Consider the following 20,276-nt stretch of genomic DNA (forward strand, 5'->3'; position numbering starts at 1 on the left):
CCCACCTGTCTGTCTGTCTGTCTGTCTGTCTTTGTCTCCTTTCATGTATCAGCCGGTATATCCATAAGTCGCGGCCAATTCGGTTTCGCACAAAGAGACACGTCTCGCTACGAGAAGTTACTAGAGACCTGTCTCTCTGTCTGTCTGTCTCACTGTCTGTCTCTCTGTCTGTCTCACTGTCTGTCCGTCTGTCTCTGTCTTGTCGCCGTGTGGGAGCGGAGAGCCGCTCCTCGCTGGGGTCTCAGAACAATGTGTTGGAGGAAGGAGAGGGGGGGGGGGGGGAGGAAGGGGGAGAGTGGGGAGTAGTCGGGCGACTCATTCTGTCCTCTTTCTGTCTTAAAGGGCCAGCAGCCCCAGCACAGAGAGCACATGCAGACGATTCACTGATGATTAAGACACGTTAAAACACCCATAATCCTCAGCTGCTGTTGCCATGGAGACCGGGTCCTGAACTGGTTTACATCAGGTGCATATCAAAGCACAGAGCGACAGAGTGAGACCTCTGCTGCTATAAACGATCTCTGTACTCAGGTAACTCTGAGGCTCCGTCCAGGTGTCACTCTCTGCACCAGACTCCATTCATATTTCCTCCATTTTAGAGCGTGTGTCTCCCCCATGAGGTAGAGGGAGGCATTACACCATCGATGTCTGACGTGTGTCTCCAGCGATGGAGGATCTCCATCAGTTGCTATGGTTACTGGTGTTCTATACTCTGTCAACCAATCAGAGGCTGGGATTTTAAAAATAACAAAACAGATACGAGTCTTAATATTAATCCTGTTTTTGTTTTACAGATTATCTGTGTGTGTGTGTCAGATTAAGGATTAAGGCCTCTCCTTTCCCTCTTTGTGTTTTCATCCTGGTACTTCCTGATGATCTGGCAATAGTTTCCCAGCATGCCCTGCATGTAGTGATGTCATATGTTCCGACCAATTAGAAACCTGTCTCACACCTTTGTCTCCAGGTGAGACCCTGAGAATAAACACACATCACCTGATTTAGTTCATTTATTAGTCTCCACTTCATCATCATCATCATCATCATCATCATCATCACAGAACATCTGAGATTAAACCACTCCCACAGCTGAGATAGTCCTGTTGCCATGGTGACCAAGGTCAAACCCACTGTCCAGTGAGCCGTGTTGTCACAGGTAGGGTTGTGTGTATATTGTGTATCATGTTGTGTGTCATGTGGTGTGTATATCGTGTATATTGTGTCATGTTGTGTGTATATTGTGTCATGTTGTGTGTATATTGTGTCATGTTGTGTCATGTTGTCATGTTGTGTGTATATTGTGTGTATACTGTGTCATGTTGTGTGTATATTGTGCCATGTTGTGTGTATATTGTGTCATGTGTCATGTTGTGTGTATATTGTGTCATGTTGTGTGTATATTGTGTCATGTTGTGTCATGTTGTGTGTATATTGTGTCATGTTGTGTCATGTTGTGTGTATATTGTGTCATGTTGTGTGTCATGTTGTGTGTATATTGTGCCATGTTGTGTGTATATTGTGTCATGTTGTGTGTATATTGTGTATATTGTGTCATGTTGTGTGTATATTGTGTGTATATTGTGTGTATATTGTGTCATGTTGTGTGTATACTGTGTGTATATTGTGTCATGTGGTCATGTGTGTATATTGTGTCATGTTGTGTGTCATGTGTCATGTTGTGTGTATATTGTGTCATGTTGTGTGTCATGTTGTGTGTATATTGTGTCATGTTGTGTGTCATGTTGTGTCATGTGTCATGTTGTGTGTATATTGTGTCATGTTGTGTGTCATGTCGTGTCATGTCGTGTGTCATGTTCTGTGTATATTGTGTCATGTTGTGTCATGTTGTGTCATGTGTGTATATTGTCATGCTGTGTGTATATTGTGTCATGTTGTGTCATGTTGTGTCATGTTGTGTGTATACTGTGTGTATACTGTGTCATGTTGTGTCATGTTGTCATGTTGTGTGTATATTGTGTGTATACTGTGTCATGTTGTGTCATGTTGTGTGTATATTGTGTCATGTTGTGTCATGTTGTGTGTATATTGTGTGTATATTGTGTCATGTTGTGTGTATATTGTGTGTATACTGTGTCATGTTGTGAGTCATGTTGTGTCATGTTGTGTGTATATTGTGTGTCAGTGTCCTCAGGATGTGGTTCTCTCTCTCCAGTTGATGGTTCCTCTCCTGAAGTGCTCTGATTTGTTCTCTCAGAAGCTCCACCTCCTCTCTCACTGCCAGCATCAGGTGACTCTTCACCAGGTCCTACAGACAGACAGGTAGACAGACAGGTAGACAAGACAGACAGACAGTCAGACAGACAGACAGGCAGACAGACAGGTAGACAGACAGACAGACAGACAGACAGACAGACAGACAGACAGGCAAGCAGGTAGACAGACAGGTAGACAAGACAGACAGGCACACAGGCAGACAGACAGTCAGACAGACAGGCAGACAGACAGGTAGACAGACAGGTAGACAGACAGTCAGACAGACAGGCAGACAGACAGGTAGACAGACAGGTAGACAGACAGGCAAACAGGCAGACAGACAGGTAGACAAGACAGACAGGCAAACAGGCAGACAGACAGGTAGACAAGACAGACAGGCACACAGGCAGACAGACAGTCAGACAGACAGGCAGACAGACAGACAGGTAGACAGACAGTCAGACAGACAGGCAGACAGGTAGACAGACAGACAGACAGGCAAACAGGTAGACAGACAGACAGACAGGCAAACAGGCAGACAGACAGGTAGACAGATAGACAGACAGACAGACAGGTAGATAGACATACAGACAGGCAAACAGGCAGACAGACAGACAGACAGACAGGTAGACAGTAAGACAGACAGGTAGGCAGACAGGCAGACAGACAGACAGGTAGACAGGTAGACAGACAGACAGACAGGTAGACAGACATACAGACAGGCAAACAAGCAGACAGACAGACAGACAGACAGACAGGTAGACAGTAAGACAGACAGGCAGACAGGTAGGTAGACAGGCAGACAGGCAGACAGACAGACAGACAGACAGGCAGACAGACAGGTAGACAGACAGGCAAACAGGTAGACAGACAGACAGACAGACAGGTAGACAGACAGACAGACAGACAGACAGGCACACAGACAGACAGGTAGACAGACAGACAGGTAGACAGACAGACAGACAGACAGGCAAACAGGCAGACAGACAGACAGACAGGTAGACAGGTAGACAGGTAGACAGACAGACAGGCAAACAGACAGACAGGTAGACAGACAGACAGGTAGACAGACAGACAGACAGGCAGACAGGTAGACAAACAGACAGACAGACAGACAGGTAGACAGACAGGCAGACAAACAGACAGACAGACAGGTAGACAGACAGGCAGACAAACAGACAGACAGACAGGTAGACAGGCAGACAGACAGACAGACAGACAGACAGACAGGTAGACAGACAAACAAACAGACAGACAGACAGACAGGTAGACAGACAGACAGACGGACAGACAGACAAACAGACAGACAGGTAGACAGACAGACAGACAGACAGGTAGACAGACAGACAGACAGGTAGACAGACAGGCAGACAAACAGACAGACAGACAGACAGACAGACAAACAGACAGACAGACAGACAGACAGACAAACAGACAGACAGACAGACAGACAGACAGGCAGGCAGACAGACAGACAGGCAGACAGACAGACAGACAGACAGGTAGACAGACAGGCAGACAGGCAGACAAACAGACAGACAGACAGACAGACAGGTAGACAGACAGACAGACGGACAGACAGACAGACAAACAGACAGACAGGCAGACAGACAGACAGACAGACAGACAGACAGACAGGCAGACAGACAGACAGACAGACAGACAGACAGGCAGACAGACAGACAGACAGACAGACAGACAGACAGACAGACAGACAGGTAGACAGACAGACAGACAGACAGACAAACAGACAGACAGACAGACAGACAGACAGGTAGACAGACAGACAGACAGGTCATCAACTGATCATTTTATTGTTGAGTAATTATCAGTTTATTCATTGGATCAATTCTCACCATGGCTTGTTCAATTTTGTTGTCAATGGCCATCAGACTGTTACTGGAAGTACTGCAACACAGAGAGACAGAGAGGTGAGAGACAGGCAGATATAGACAGACAGGTGGGGACAGACATGTAGAGACAGGCAGATATAGACAGACAGGTGGGGACAGACATGTAGAGACAGGCAGATAGAGACAGACAGGTGAGAGACAGATAGGTTGAGACAGGCAGATATAGACAGACAGGTGAGAGACAGACAGGTAGAGACAGGCAGATATAGACAGACAGGTAGGGACAGACATGTAGAGACAGGCAGATAGAGACAGACAGGTAGGGACAGACATGTAGAGACAGACAGGTGAGAGACAGACAGGTAGAGACAGGCAGATATAGACAGACAGGTGGGGACAGACATGTAGAGACAGGCAGGTGAGAGACAGGCAGATATAGACAGACAGGTAGGGACAGACATGTAGAGACAGGCAGATAGAGACAGACAGGTAGGGACAGACATGTAGAGACAGACAGGTGAGAGACAGACAGGTAGAGAAAGGCAGATATAGACAGACAGGTAGGGACAGGCAGATATAGACCGACAGGCAGGGACAGACATGCAGAGACAGGCAGATATAGACGGACAGGTTGAGACAGACAGGTGAGAGAGTAATCAGTAAACCAATCAGTGGACATCCCCAGGTGAATGTGCTGTAGAAGCTCCGCCTCTCCACAAGATTAGTTACCTGTGACAAAACAATAGCAGTGACATAATGTTGGCCTCGAAGCCTCGCCCAGTGGGCGGAGCCCTGGCAGTGTCTGGTAAATGAGGGGGAGGAGCTAACGGAGTAATGTGAGGTTGTGATTGGTTGGTAAGCCTTGGCTGAGCCGCTGTGAAGATCTGAGGTCTGGAGGGCGGAGTCAGTGACCTACGAGACTTCCTGGGTTTGGGTTCAGAGTTCGTGGTCCTGGTGCCCGGCCATGACTCCCTGAATTCCTGACCTTTGACCTTTCTACGATCCCGTAACACAACAGGTGACTCTGGTTGCTTAGCAACAAGCTGCAGCAACCTGGGAGGGAGGGGCGGGGTTGATGGAGGGCGACGACAAACATGGTGGGCGGAGTCCATGATTGGAGAGGACATTTGACATTTCTTTCAACTGACAGGTTGCGGTCAATCAACGGTTGCTGCTCACACTTGCCAGTTTTAATTAGGTGTCCCTCGTTAACGTCCAGACTCCTGTTGTACCTCGTTAAGGTCCTTGTTAAGGTCCAGACTCCTGTTGTATCTCGTTATGGTCCTCGTTAAGGTCCAGACTCCTGTTGTATCTCGTTATGGTCCTCGTTAAGGTCCAGACTCCTGTTGTACCTCGTTATGGTCCTCGTTAAGGTCCAGACTTCTGTTGTACCTCGTTAAGGTCCTTGTTAAGGTCCAGACTCCTGTTATATCTCGTTAAGGTCCTCGTTAAGGTCCAGACTGCCGATGGACCTCGTTAAGGTCCAGACTCTTGCTGTTCCTCATTAAGGTCCAGACTCTTGCTGTTCCTGTTAAGGTCCAGACTCTTGCTGTTCTTCGATAAGGTCCAGACTCTTGCTGTTCCTCGTTAAGGTCCAGACTCTTGCTGTTCCTCGTTAAGGTCCAGACTCTTGCTGTTCCTCGATAAGGTCTAGACTCTTGCTGTTCCTCGTTAAGGTCCTGACTCTTGCTGTTCCTCGTTAAGGTCCAGACTCTTGCTGTTCCTCGATAAGGTCTAGACTCTTGCTGTTCTTCGATAAGGTCCAGACTCTTGCTGTTCCTCGATAAGGTCCAGACTCTTGCTGTTCCTCGTTAAGGTCGAGACTCTTGCTGTTCCTCGTTAAGGTCGAGACTCTTGCTGTTCCTCGTTAAGGTCCAGACTCGTTAAGGTCCAGACTCTTGCTGTTCCTCGTTAAGGTCCAGACTCTTGCTGTCCCTCGTTAAGGTCGAGACTCTTGCTGTTCCTCGTTAAGGTCCAGACTCGTTAAGGTCCAGACTCTTGCTGTTCCTCGTTAAGGTCCAGACTCTTGCTGTTCTTTGATAAAGTCCAGACTCTTGCTGTTCCTCGTTAAGTTCTAGACTCTTGCTGTTCCTCGTTAAGGTCCAGACTCTTGCTGTTCCTCGATAAGGTCCAGACTTTGTTGTCCCTGTTAAGGTCCAGACTCTTGCTGTTCTTCGATAAGGTCCAGGCTTTGTTGTCCCTGTTAAGGTCCAGACTCTTGCTGTTCCTCATTAAGGTCCAGACTCTTGCTGTTCCTCGATAAGGTCCAGACTTTGTTGCCCCTGTCAAGGTCCAGACTCTTGTTGTCCCTGTTAAGGTCCAGACTCTTGTTGTCCCTGTTAAGGTCCAGACTCTTGTTGTCCCTGTTAAGGTCCAGACTCTTGCTGTTCCTCGATAAGGTCCAGGCTTTGTTGTCCCTGTTAAGGTCTAGACTCTTGCTGTTCCTCATTAAGGTCCAGACTCTTGCTGTTCCTCGATAAGGTCCAGACTTTGTTGCCCCTGTCAAGGTCCAGACTCTTGTTGTCCCTGTTAAGGTCCAGACTCTTGTTGTCCCTGTTAAGGTCCAGACTCTTGCTGTTCTTCGATAAGGTCCAGACTTTGTTGTCCCAGTTAAGGTCCAGACTCTTGGACTTGTTAGGGTCCACCTTGTCCCTCTGTTCAGGGACAGCGATTGTTGACCTCGCTGCCTCTCTGTGTACTCCTCCAATCAGGAACTGTCTCAGGACGTCCAGATGTTGACTTCAACCTGAACCTCTGTGTGTGAGACATCAGGTTGTTAAGGAGACCTTTTGTCTCTCTTGCTCTGTCCCACTCACTCAGTTTCTGCCCTGTGATTGGCTGCTGCCTCATTCCAGCCTCCACCCACTCAGTGTCTCAGCCAATGAGATGCTGCGGTGGCGTTGTCTTTCCTGCCCACTCTTAGACAGAGCCTCTTTCAGTCTCCATAAAAAACTCTTTGTGTTTGTCTCAATTTATTCATCAACCATCTGGTTGTCTGCTGGACACGTCCACTAGATGTCCCTTAATCCTTCACACTTGTCCTCTGACACCTGGACACCTACAGAGGCCGCTAGGGGTCCAGGTGAATTTTGAAGGGTTCATGCTAACGCTATTAGAGACACGTCTCTGAGTAGAAGGACGTCGTTCTGTGGTCATCTGTGTCTGTGAGGTTATAGGTCTTATATACCGTAAATCCTCTAATAGAGGCCCGGGCCTTTATTTACTCAAGCGCATCGCGGCCCAGGCCTTTATTGGAAGGAGGCCAGAATTAGAGGCAGGCCTCAATTTCTATTTGAGCGAAACGAACTACCAGTGGAATGAATAAAAACAACATTTTGTGTCTATTTGAACCTATAAAATATGAGAGAGGGCGCAGTGAGCACTGATTCCACAACCCCAGGGAAGTGGCGAGGTGAGATGCGGGGGGTCGCTGTAAAGCTCGCGGCCAGAACCGGCGAGCCACCTTCGCCCCGAGCACTTCCAGGCCGACCAAGAGCCGGTCGCGGCGCACCGCCACGGAGGAAATGCGCCCGGCAGGGGCCGGCTGACGCCGGGGAGAGGTCCCGCACACCGTGCCGCCGAAACCCTGACCCGCCGAGATGGTTCTAATAATAGCCCCGGCCACTATTAGAGACCCGGCCACTATTACCTCCGCTGACAGCGAGACCGGCCAATGTTGGAGACCCGGCCGGTAATGGAATACAGGCCAATATTAGAGGATTTACGGTATATATATAGTGTGTAGTCTGTGGTGTGTATATATAGTGTGTATATATAGTGTGTAGTCTGTGGTGTGTATATATAGTGTGTATATATAGTGTGTATATATAGTGTGTAGTCTGTGGTGTGTATATATAGTGTGTAGTCTGTGGTGTGTCTATATAGTGTGTAGTCTGTGGTGTGTATATATAGTGTGTATATATAGTGTGTAGTCTGTGGTGTGTATATATAGTGTGTAGTCTGTGGTGTGTCTATATAGTGTGTAGTCTGTGGTGTGTATATATAGTGTGTAGTCTGTGGTATATAGTGAGTAGTCTGTGGTGTGTATATATAGTGTGTATATATAGTGTGTAGTCTGTGGTGTGTATATATAGTGTGTAGTCTGTGGTGTGTATATATAGTGTGTATATATAGTGTGTAGTCTGTGGTGTGTATATATAGTGTGTAGTCTGTGGTGTGTCTATATAGTGTGTAGTCTGTGGTGTGTATATATAGTGTGTAGTCTGTGGTATATAGTGAGTAGTCTGTGGTGTGTATATATAGTGTGTATATATAGTGTGTAGTCTGTGGTGTGTATATATAGTGTGTATATATAGTGTGTAGTCTGTGGTGTGTATATATAGTGTGTAGTCTGTGGTGTGTATATATAGTGTGTAGTCTGTGGTGTGTGTATATAGTGTGTAGTCTGTGGTGTGTGTATATAGTGTGTATATATAGTGTGTAGTCTGTGGTATATAGTGTGTAGTCTGTGGTGTGTAGTGTGTAGTCTGTGGTGTGTATATATAGTGTGTAGTCTGTGGTGTGTATATATAGTGTGTAGTCTGTGGTGTGTATATATAGTGTGTATATATAGTGTGTATATATAGTGTGTATATATAGTGTGTAGTCTGTGGTGTGTATATATAGTGTGTAGTCTGTGGTATATAGTGTGTAGTCTGTGGTGTGTATATATAGTGTGTAGTCTGTGGTGTGTATATATAGTGTGTAGTCTGTGGTGTGTATATATAGTGTGTATATATAGTGTGTAGTCTGTGGTGTGTATATATAGTGTGTATATATAGTGTGTATATATAGTGTGTAGTCTGTGGTGTGTATATATAGTGTGTAGTCTGTGGTGTGTATATATAGTGTGTATATATAGTGTGTAGTCTGTGGTGTGTATATATAGTGTGTAGTCTGTGGTATATAGTGTGTAGTCTGTGGTGTGTATATATAGTGTGTAGTCTGTGGTGTGTGTATATAGTGTGTATATATAGTGTGTAGTCTGTGGTATATAGTGTGTATATATAGTGTGTAGTCTGTGGTGTGTAGTCTGTGGTGTGTATATATAGTGTGTAGTCTGTGGTGTGTAGTCTGTGGTGTGTATATATAGTGTGTAGTCTGTGGTGTGTAGTCTGTGGTGTGTATATATAGTGTGTATATATAGTGTGTAGTCTGTGGTGTGTATATATAGTGTGTAGTCTGTGGTATATAGTGTGTAGTCTGTGGTGTGTATATATAGTGTGTAGTCTGTGGTGTGTATATATAGTGTGTATATATAGTGTGTAGTCTGTGGTGTGTATATATAGTGTGTATATATAGTGTGTAGTCTGTGGTGTGTATATATAGTGTGTATATATAGTGTGTAGTCTGTGGTGTGTATATATAGTGTGTAGTCTGTGGTGTGTATATATAGTGTGTATATATTGTGTAGTCTGTGGTGTGTATATAAAGTGTGTATATATAGTGTGTAGTCTGTGGTGTGTATATATAGTGTGTATATATAGTGTGTAGTCTGTGGTGTGTATATATAGTGTGTAGTCTGTGGTGTGTATATATAGTGTGTATATAGTGTGTAGTCTGTGGTGTGTATATATAGTGTGTAGTCTGTGGTGTGTATATATAGTGTGTATATATAGTGTGTAGTCTGTGGTGTGTATATATAGTGTGTATATATAGTGTGTAGTCTGTGGTGTGTATATATAGTGTGTATATATAGTGTGTAGTCTGTGGTGTGTATATATAGTGTGTATATATAGTGTGTAGTCTGTGGTGTGTATATATAGTGTGTAGTCTGTGGTGTGTATATATAGTGTGTATATATTGTGTAGTCTGTGGTGTGTATATAAAGTGTGTAGTTTGTGGTGTGTATATTGTGGTGTGTATATATAGTGTGTAGTTTGTGGTGTGTATATATAGTGTGTAGTCTGTGGTGTGTATATATAGTGTGTATATATAGTGTGTAGTCTGTGGTGTGTATATATAGTGTGTAGTCTGTGGTGTGTATATATAGTGTGTATATAGTGTGTAGTCTGTGGTGTGTATATATAGTGTGTAGTCTGTGGTGTGTATATATAGTGTGTATATATAGTGTGTAGTCTGTGGTGTGTATATATAGTGTGTATATATAGTGTGTAGTCTGTGGTGTGTATATATAGTGTGTATATATAGTGTGTAGTCTGTGGTGTGTATATATAGTGTGTATATATAGTGTGTAGTCTGTGGTGTGTATATATAGTGTGTAGTCTGTGGTGTGTATATATAGTGTGTATATATTGTGTAGTCTGTGGTGTGTATATAAAGTGTGTAGTTTGTGGTGTGTATATTGTGGTGTGTATATTGTGGTGTGTATATATAGTGTGTATATATAGTGTGTAGTTTGTGGTGTGTATATATAGTGTGTAGTCTGTGGTGTGTATATAAAGTGTGTATATATAGTGTGTATATATTGTGGTGTGTATATATAGTGTGTATATAGTGTGTAGTCTGTGGTGTGTATATATAGTGTGTATATAGTGTGTAGTCTGTGGTGTGTATATAAAGTGTGTATATATAGTGTGTATATATTGTGTGTAGTCTGTGGTGTGTATATATTGTGTGTACTTTGTGGTGTGTATACATAGTGTGTAGTCTGTGGTGTGTATATAAAGTGTGTATATATAGTGTGTATATATTGTGTGTAGTTTGTGGTGTGTATATATAGTGTGTAGTCTGTGGTGTGTATATATAGTGTGTAGTCTGTGGTGTGTATATATAGTGTGTATATATAGTGTGTATATATTGTGTGTAGTCTGTGGTGTGTATATATAGTGTGTATATATTGTGTGTAGTTTGTGGTGTGTATATATAGTGTGTAGTTTGTGGTGTGTATATATAGTGTGTAGTCTGTGGTGTGTATATATAGTGTGTATATATAGTGTGTATATATTGTGTGTAGTCTGTGGTGTGTATATATAGTGTGTATATATAGTGTGTATATATTGTGTGTAGTCTGTGGTGTGTATATATAGTGTGTATATATTGTGTGTAGTTTGTGGTGTGTATATATAGTGTGTAGTTTGTGGTGTGTATATATAGTGTGTATATATTGTGTGTAGTCTGTGGTGTGTATATATAGTGTGTATATATAGTGTGTATATATAGTGTGTAGTCTGTGGTGTGTATATATAGTGTGTATATATTGTGTGTAGTTTGTGGTATGTATATATAGTGTGTAGTTTGTGGTGTGTATATATAGTGTGTAGTCTGTGGTGTGTATATATAGTGTGTATATATAGTGTGTATATATTGTGTGTAGTCTGTGGTTGTGTATATATAGTGTGTATATATAGTGTGTATATATTGTGTGTAGTCTGTGGTGTGTATTATAGTGTGTATATAGTGTGTGTAGTTGTGGTGTGTATATATAGTGTGAGTTTGTGGTGTGTATATATAGTGTGTAGTCTGTGGTGTGTATATATAGTGTGTATATATAGTGTGTATATATTGTGTGTAGTCTGTGGTGTGTATATATAGTGTGTATATATAGTGTGTATATATTGTGTGTAGTCTGTGGTGTGTATATATAGTGTGTATATATTGTGTGTAGTTTGTGGTGTGTATATATAGTGTGTATATATTGTGGTGTGTATATATTGTGGTGTGTATATATAGTGTGTATATATTGTGGTGTGTATATATAGTGTGTAGTTTGTGGTGTGTATATATTGTGGTGTGTATATACAGTGTGTAGTTTGTGGTGTGTATACATAGTGTGTATATATTGTGTGTATATATTGTGGTGTGTATATATAGTGTGTAGTTTGTGGTGTGTATACATAGTGTGTAGTCTGTGGTGTGTATATTGTGGTGTGTATATACTGTATAGTGTGTATATATTGTGTGTAGTTTGTAGTGTGTATATATAGTGTGTAGTCAGGCTAACCAGGGAGCTGTGTTGTGTTCAGGGACAGTGGGTAAAGTCGGTGGCTATGACGTTGGTGCCTGTCTCACCTCTCACTTCTTGTCTGGGAAAGTTAGGTTGTCTCATGTCCCCCCTTTCATCAGAGACGAGACATTAATCAGTTAACTCGTCTCACTCATGATGTAAGTCTCCTCTGCTGAAGGACGTGGTGTCTCACAGGAGACAGATCTTTATGATCCTCCAGAAGAAGCTTTCAGACTGAAACTGAAGGACTTAGATTCTGTTATTTCTGTTTCAATGTGAAGGACACGTGGTGGCACTGAGAGGACAGTATGCAAGGAGAGGAGACAGGTGAGTCTCAACAAGACAGTCAGGTGAGTGGGGGGACAAGTAAAAGTAGGTTAAGGACAGAAAACTGTAAAGCAGACAAGTAAAGAAGATGAAATGAGGTCAGTGTTGGAGAAGGTGTGGTGGACATGGAAGGACATGAACTAGGAGGTCAGTGTTGGAGAAGGTGTGGTGGACATGGAAGGACATGAACTAGGAGGTCAGTGTTGGAGAAGGTGTGGTGGACATGGAAGGACATGAACTAGGAGGTCAGTGTTGGAGAAGGTGTGGTGGACATGGAAGGACATGAACTAGGAGGTCAGTGTTGGAGAAGGTGTGGTGGACATGGAAGGACATGAACTAGGAGGTCAGTGTTGGAAAAGGTGTGGTGGACATGGAAGGACATGAACTAGGAGGTCAGTGTTGGAGAAGGTGTGGTGGACATGGAAGGACATGAACTAGGAGGTCAGTGTTGGAGAAGGTGTGGTGGACATGGAAGGACATGAACTAGGAGGTCAGTGTTGGAGAAGGTGTGGTGGACATGGAAGGACATGAACTAGGAGGTCAGTGTTGGAAAAGGTGTGGTGGACATGGAAGGACATGAACTAGGAGGTCAGTGTTGGAGAAGGTGTGGTGGACATGGAAGGACATGAACTAGGAGGTCAGTGTTGGAGAAGGTGTGGTTGACATGGAAGGACATGAACTAGGAGGTCAGTGTTGGAAAAGGTGTGGTGGACATGGAAGGACATGAACTAGGAGGTCAGTGTTGGAGAAGGTGTGGTGGACATGGAAGGACATGAACTAGGAGGTCAGTGTTGGAGAAGGTGTGGTGGACATGGAAGGACATGAACTAGGAGGTCAGTGTTGGAGAAGGTGTGGTTGACATGGAAGGACATGAACTAGGAGGTCAGTGTTGGAGAAGGTGTGGTTGACATGGAAGGACATGAACTAGGAGGTCAGTGTTGGAGAAGGTGTGGTGGACATGGAAGGACATGAACTAGGAGGTCAGTGTTGGAGAAGGTGTGGTGGACATGGAAGGACATGAACTAGGAGGTCAGTGTTGGAGAAGGTGTGGTTGACATGGAAGGACATGAACTAGGAGGTCAGTGTTGGAGAAGGTGTGGTGGACATGGAAGGACATGAACTAGGAGGTCAGTGTTGGAGAAGGTGTGGTTGACATGGAAGGACATGAACTAGGAGGTCAATGACAGTAACTGACGATGTCATGGCTATGTCCCTGTGTTTGGAGGGTTCTAGTCTAGAACGGTAGTTGTTAGGAACCTGCTGGTTCCATCAGTTCTCCTTCAGGACAGGAACTGACATGATTTACTCAGAGCTGTTTAGCATTGAGTACAGAGAAGACTTTCTGTCTACCTGTCTCTCTCTCTCTCTGTCTGTCTGTCTGTCTGTCTGTCTGTCTGTCTGTCTGTCTGTCTGTCTCTCTGTCTACCTGTCTGTCTGACCTGTCTGTCTGTCTATCTATCTCTCTGTCTACCTGTCTGTCTGTCTGTCTCTCTGTCTACCTGTCTGTCTGTCTCTCTGTCTACCTGTCTGTCTCTCTGTCTACCTGCCTGTCTGTCTGTCTCTCTGTCTACCTGTCTGTCTGTCTGTCTCTCTGTCTACCTGTCTGTCTGAACTGTCTGTCTGTCTATCTATCTCTCTGTCTACCTGTCTGTCTGTCTGTCTGTCTCTCTGTCTACTTGCCTGTCTGTCTGTCTCTCTGTCTACCTGTCTTTCTGTCTCTCTGTCTGTCTGTCTCTCTGTCTACCTGCCTGTCTGTCTGTCTCTCTGTCTGTCTATCTCTCTGTCTACCTGTCTGTCTCTCTCTCTGTCTGACCTGCCTGTCTGTCTGTCTATCTATCTCTCTGTCTACCTGTCTGTCTGTCTGTCTCTCTGTCTACCTGCCTGCCTGTCTGTCTGTCTCTCTGTCTACCTGCCTGTCTGTCTGTCTGTCTACCTGTCTGTCTGTCTCTCTGTCTGTCTGTCTCTCTGTCTACCTGTCTGTCTGTCTGTCTCTCTGTCTACCTGCCTGTCTGTCTCTCTGTCTACCTGTCTGTCTGTCTCTCTGTCTGTCTGTCTCTCTGTCTACCTGCCTGTCTGTCTGTCTGTCTCTCTGTCTACCTGCCTGTCTGTCTCTCTGTCTACCTGTCTGTCTGTCTCTCTGTCTGTCTGTCTCTCTGTCTACCTGCCTGTCTGTCTGTCTGTCTCTCTGTCTACCTGCCTGTCTGTCTATCTCTCTGTCTGTCTGTCTAATGGTAAACAAATAACCAGTCACCTGTTGTCCTCCAGCAGGTCCATGGTGGATCGGTCTAGACCAAAGTCAGCAGGGGTGTGAATGGGTGTCAGAGTGGGATGGTACGATCCAGCGGGGGGGGAGCTGGGCTGAGAGTGAGACAGCCTGAGGACAGACTGACAGACAGACAGGTAGAGACAGACAGACAAGTAAGAGTTGATACAGAAAATAGTATCAATAGCAGTTTGTTTGTCTGTCTGTCTACCTGTCTGTCTACCTGACTGTCTACCTGTCTGTCTACTTGTCTGTCTATCTACCTGTCTGTCTACCTGACTGTCTCTCTGTCTATCTGTCTGTCTGTCTACCTGTCTGTCTACCTGACCGTCTGTCTACCTGTCTACCTGCCTGTCTGTCTACCTGACTGTCTCTCTGTCTATCTGTCTGTCTGTCTACCTGTCTGTCTACCTGACCGTCTACCTGACTGTCGGTCTACCTGTCTACCTGCCTGTCTACCTGACTGTCTGCCTGTGTACCTGTCTACCTGTCTGTCTACCTGACCGTCTACCTGACTGTCTCTCTGTCTATCTGTCTGTCTGTCTACCTGTTTGTCTGTCTACCTGTCTGTCTATCTGTCTACCTGACTGTCTGTCTACCTGTCTGTCTACCTGTCTACCTGTCTACCTGACTGTCTGTCTGTCTGTCTACCTGTCTGTCTACCTGTCTACCTGTCCACCTGTCTGTCCCCCTGTCTGACTGTCCCCCTGTCTGTCTGTCTGTCTGTCCACCTGTCTGTCTGTCCGTCCACCTGTCTGTCTGTCTGTCCACCTGTCTGTCTGTCTACCTGTCTGTCTGTCTACCTGTCTGTCTACCTGACTGTCTGTCTACCTGTCTGTCTACCTGTCTACCTGTCTGTCTGTCTACCTGTCTTTCAACCTGTCTACCTGTCTGTCTACCTGTCTGTCAACCTGTCTGTCTACCTGCCTACCTGTCTACCTGTCTGTCTACCTGTCTGTCTGTCTGTCTACCTGACTACCTGACTACCTGACTGTCTGTCTGTCTGTCTACCTGTCTGTCTACCTGCCTGTCTGTCTGTCTACCTGACTACCTGACTACCTGTCTGTCTGTCTACCTGTCTACCTGTCTGTCTGTCTACCTGTCTGTCTCCCTGTCTGTCTGTCTGTCTACCTGTCTACCTGACTACCTGACTACCTGACTACCTGTCTGTCTGTCTACCTGTCTACCTGTCTGTCTGTCTACCTGTCTACCTGTCTGTCTACCTGCCTGTCTGTCTGTCTACCTGACTACCTGACTACCTGTCTGTCTGTCTACCTGTCTGTCTACCTGTCTGTCTCCCTGTCTGTCTGTCTACCTGTCTACCTGACTACCTGACTACCTGTCTACCTGTCTGTCTGTCTACCTGTCTACCTGTCTTCCTGTCTGACTACCTGTCTGTCTGTCTACCTGTCTACCTGTCTGTCTACCTGTCTGTCTGTTTATTTGTTACCCGTCCTGCAGCATCAACGTCCAGGCAAAGGGGCAGAGGGACGTGCCGTGGGCGGGATGAAGGACGTGGAGGGGTGGAGTATAAACCCTGCGCTCTCATTGGCTCCTTGCTGCCCAGAAGCCAGATGTCGATTGGTTCTTGATGTGTCGGAGACGCCAGCCCGCTCCTCACAACAAGCCCCGCCCCCCTGGCTCCTCCTACTGGTGGAGCCAACAGGTGGGTGGTGTCCTGGGAATGGACTCCACCTCTGTCTTTGTCCCGGTCAATCATCTCCAGGGACTCCAATGAGTGGGCGTGTCTCATACTGTCCATCACCCTCCTAAACCCCGCCCCTTTCTGTCGCTCCATGAAGTCTGTACACATCCAGCGACCACGTCGATACGACTCACTCCGCTCCCCGCCACCGTCGACCCCACCCACCGCCAACCTTACCACCCTAAACCTGGAGGAAGACCCCGCCCCCTGTCCAGTGGCATCATGGGGGATGTATTTCCTCTTCAGAGAGGGCGTGGTCGGGTGGGAGGAGGTTCCGTGAGGTGTGCAGGAGGAGGAGGTGTCTGATTGGAGGACAGCCTGGTTTAAATCTGAGGTCACGCTGGTGATCTGAAAACCACTTCTCTTTTTACCACCACTCATCCTGACACACACACACACACACACACACACACACACACACACACACACTACAGGCTCACTGACACACACACAGGACAACACAGTGGTTAATGTGACTTATGAGGACACAGGCCTCAGAGAGAAGTTCTCAGTTCAACACAATCAATAAAACTCCTGACAAATAGAATCACATGAATAGAAAACTAAAGAATAATATGTGAACCGTGTGACGTCAGAGAGTTGGGTTGGGGTTAGAGGGTTAGGGTTAGAGGGTTAGGGTTAGAGGTCGCCAGAGACGGAATGGTTTTAATCAGACAGTGAAATAATAAGATGGAGAAACACTGATAACTGAGGACAGAGACAGAAGGAGACGGAGGAGCAACAGGACATCAGGAGACAAGGAGGAGGTCATTATTTAATTGCCCCTGGATGAAATAATGAATGTTGTCCTGTCTGTCTCTCTGGTGTATGTCTCTCATCCTGCAGCCTTCGTCTCAAACTCGTCTTCATCTTTGCTTCCTGTTTCCTCAGAGTTGCTCTGTTGCCGGTTGCCTCAGTCTGCTGCCTGTTGCATAACATGTTGACGGCTCTGAGCTGTGATTGGTTGATAGAGGGAAACATCTGTAAAGGTAGCTACACTTCTCTCATGTCAGTGTTGAAGTGAGAACATCTGTCTGATGAGCAGACAGAAGATCTCAGTCAGAGACGCAGAGACGTAGAGACGTAGAGGAGGACGTTGGACAAACTGTCAAACGTCAAGAACAGCTGTCTCTTTAACGTCAGCATTTCACTTCAACATCTAAAGATCATAACACATCTGTTTACACCAACTCATCACTGTATCACTTCACCCTGTGGATGTTTGACAAAACCCAAACTGATGCAATACTTGGTTTTCAAGAGCAACTCCTGCTCATGGAGTTTGTCTTTATTCATGATATTCTTCTTCTTCTTCATCTTCTTCATCTTCTGTAACCTCTAGCCTTCTGAAGGGTCATGGGGGGGCTGGAGTCTGTCCCAGCTGTCATTGGTCTGGGGGTGGGGGGGGGGGGGGGTCCACCCTGGACAGGTCTCCAGTCTATCCCAGCTGTCATTGGTCTGGGGGGGGGGGGGGGGGGGTCCACCCTGGACAGGTATCCAGTCTATCCCAGCTGTCATTGGTCTGGGGGGGGGGTCCACCCTGGACAGGTCTCCAGTCTATCCCAGGTGTCATCGGTCTAGAGGGGGGGTTAGTATTAGTATTAGTAGTATTATTAGTAGTATTAGTATTAGTAGTATTAGTATTAGTAGTATTAGTAGTAATAGTAGTATTATTAGTAGTATTAGTATTAGTATTATTAGTATTAGTATTAGTAGTAGTATTAGTAGTAATAGTTGGTTAGCTCCTATAAACCTGATGTTGTTTGTTCTCTAGTTGTTCTTGTCTGATCTTCTTCTGTTTGTTGTATTTTGATCTGTTGTCCTCTGTCGCTCTAACGTCTTAATTGACCGACCAGGATAAATAAATAAAACCTGATCTGATCTTTAACACATTAGAGACACTAGAAGAACTCTGTACAGTAGAGTCCTTCATTTATTCTGTGTTTTATTTGTTGTGTTATTTCTAGTTGTGTCTATGTTCATGTAAACTGTTGTTTTAGTTTGGTGGGGGTGGGACAGGTGGGGGACAACACCTCTGTCTTCTAGGACATCAGCTGTCAGAGACTCTGACGTCACAGACTGTTTACAAACTTTTCAAAACATCAACAACACAACCACTGACGTCATCCTGGTATACACTCACGTTCACGCGCTGAGCCGAGGCGCGCGCCCGCTGCCGTGGTCCTGATCCGGATCAGCGGACCGTGACGTCACCGCGGAGCCCGGTGACACAATCGGTCCATTGTCCAGTCACGTTACAGGTCGGGAGCGCGCACAGAGATGAAGTTTGAGAACTTTTTATCCTGAAAGTTTCTGTCCAGCTGCTCCTCCTCTTCCTCCTCTTCCTCCTCTTCCTCGGTGCTTTCTTCTTTCACTAAGACCAGCTCTCCTCTTCCTCTTCCTCTTCTCTTCTCTTCTCTCCTCTTCCTCCTCCTCCTCTCACTCCTCCCTTCCTCCTCTCTCCCTCCTCATGCCGTAGCACGCCTCCATTCAGGAGCCACTGAACTAGTTTTTACTCCTTCCTGGTTCGTCTTGGTCCGGGTCCTGGTCCGGGTCCTGGTCCTGGTCCGGGTCCTGGTCCGGGTCCTGGTCCGATCCGTATCGTTCTCTCTACTTTCTCTACTTAGTATAAGAGACGGGACGTGCGCGTGTCCGAGCCCAGAGCAAGACAAACACGTGCACGTTGGTGGTTTTGACAAGGTGGCGCCTGCGCAGTGAAGACGGAGGAGGACCAGGAGGAGGAGTCAGCTTTGGAGCCGTATCGACGTCATTGGATGAAGCTCAAAGTGGGCGGAGCTGGTTGTGCTATACTCCGCCCACCCTCAGGTAGTTGTTGGCCCCGCCCCCCCAGCTCTCCCCCTCGGTGTTAGCTCAGGCTAACAAGCTAAGCTAGGCGCTATCCGAGGTGCTAGCAGCTGACACGGCTCCTGGTTTGATGTGACGTGTCCGTCCTCACGTGACTTGATATGATGAGTTGTTGTTTAAATTAGATTCTATAAATGTATTCATTTTTAACTTTGTTAACTTTAAACTGTAGATTTTGTCAAGTGTTGTTTTAGCTTGAGTTCTCTACATCAGCATCATATTTAATTAAAACACTGAAACTAAAGGTATATTCTTTAGTTTAGTTTATTTAAGATAAGAGATAAGACTTTATTCATCCCTGTGGGGACATTAGGACGTAACAGCTGCAGGAAACAACAGTGGAAGATACAGAAAATACAATAAGGCAGACAATTATGTTATGTGCAAAAATATTTACATACTCATCAGGGTTACAGTGGCTAGTCAGAAGTTAAAACAACCAACTTGTGTAATTGAGGGTTGAGGTGTTAAAAACAACAAACTCCAATAGGAGTTAAATTACCAAGTACTGCAACTAGAAAGATGGGGCTAACACAGAGAGGCACTCACACCTACGGCCAGTCTAGAATCACCAATGAACCTAACCAGCATGTCTTTGGACGGTGGGAGGAAGCTGGAGAACCTGGAGAGAACCCACGCAGACACAGGGAGAACATGCAGACTACACACAGAAAGGAACCAGAACCCAGAACCTTCTGGCTGTGAGGCATCAGTGCTGACCTTGTATCACTTGATTATACTTTTATTAAGTTGTTCTTAATAGTTTCATTAGATGGTTTTTATTTACAGTTCTAGTTCTTAGATGTTTAAATGCTCCTACAACAGACTCATATTTATGACTCTGACAGAAATCTGCTGAGACATTAATATTTCAGATTTGAACGATGGATGTTTTTCTGTTTATTACAAGATGATTGTCTCTTTCAGTAGCTGGTTCAGCTCACACTCACCTGTGATGTCTGCCACACCTGGTATTATATCTGACAGATGTCTGTTATATTTAAAGGTCTTGTTTTCTTTTATCCCACAGATGTGACAGAATAGTTTTATCATCAGCTTTATTCTTTTCCTCCACAGCTTCAGTGTAGATCATTGGTGACATGTTTGTCCAGCGTGGAACCTTAGAACCTTAGAACCAAATCTTCT

General features: G+C 45.4%; 2 protein-coding genes across 2 annotated transcripts in view; one reads left to right on the forward strand and one right to left on the reverse strand.

The window, feature by feature from the left end:
* The window catches only part of plxnb3 (plexin B3), a 179,449-nt gene that overhangs the window by 41,904 nt on the left and 117,269 nt on the right, over positions 1-20,276 (forward strand). The window lies entirely within an intron of this gene.
* Positions 373-19,225, reverse strand: LOC311494801 (TSC22 domain family protein 4-like). Its single transcript, XM_084554027.1, has 5 exons — positions 18,409-19,225; positions 16,011-16,704; positions 14,549-14,682; positions 4,068-4,119; positions 373-2,263 (listed from the first exon to the last, which is right to left on the reverse strand). The coding sequence occupies exons 2-5, from the start codon at positions 16,644-16,646 to the stop codon at positions 2,114-2,116; spliced, it is 972 nt and encodes a 323-aa protein (XP_084410153.1). The 5' UTR covers positions 16,647-16,704; positions 18,409-19,225; the 3' UTR covers positions 373-2,113.

Source organism: Chelon labrosus (assembly GCF_963514085.1).
Source record: "Chelon labrosus genome assembly, chromosome: 10".
NCBI classification, from domain to species: domain Eukaryota; kingdom Metazoa; phylum Chordata; class Actinopteri; order Mugiliformes; family Mugilidae; genus Chelon; species Chelon labrosus.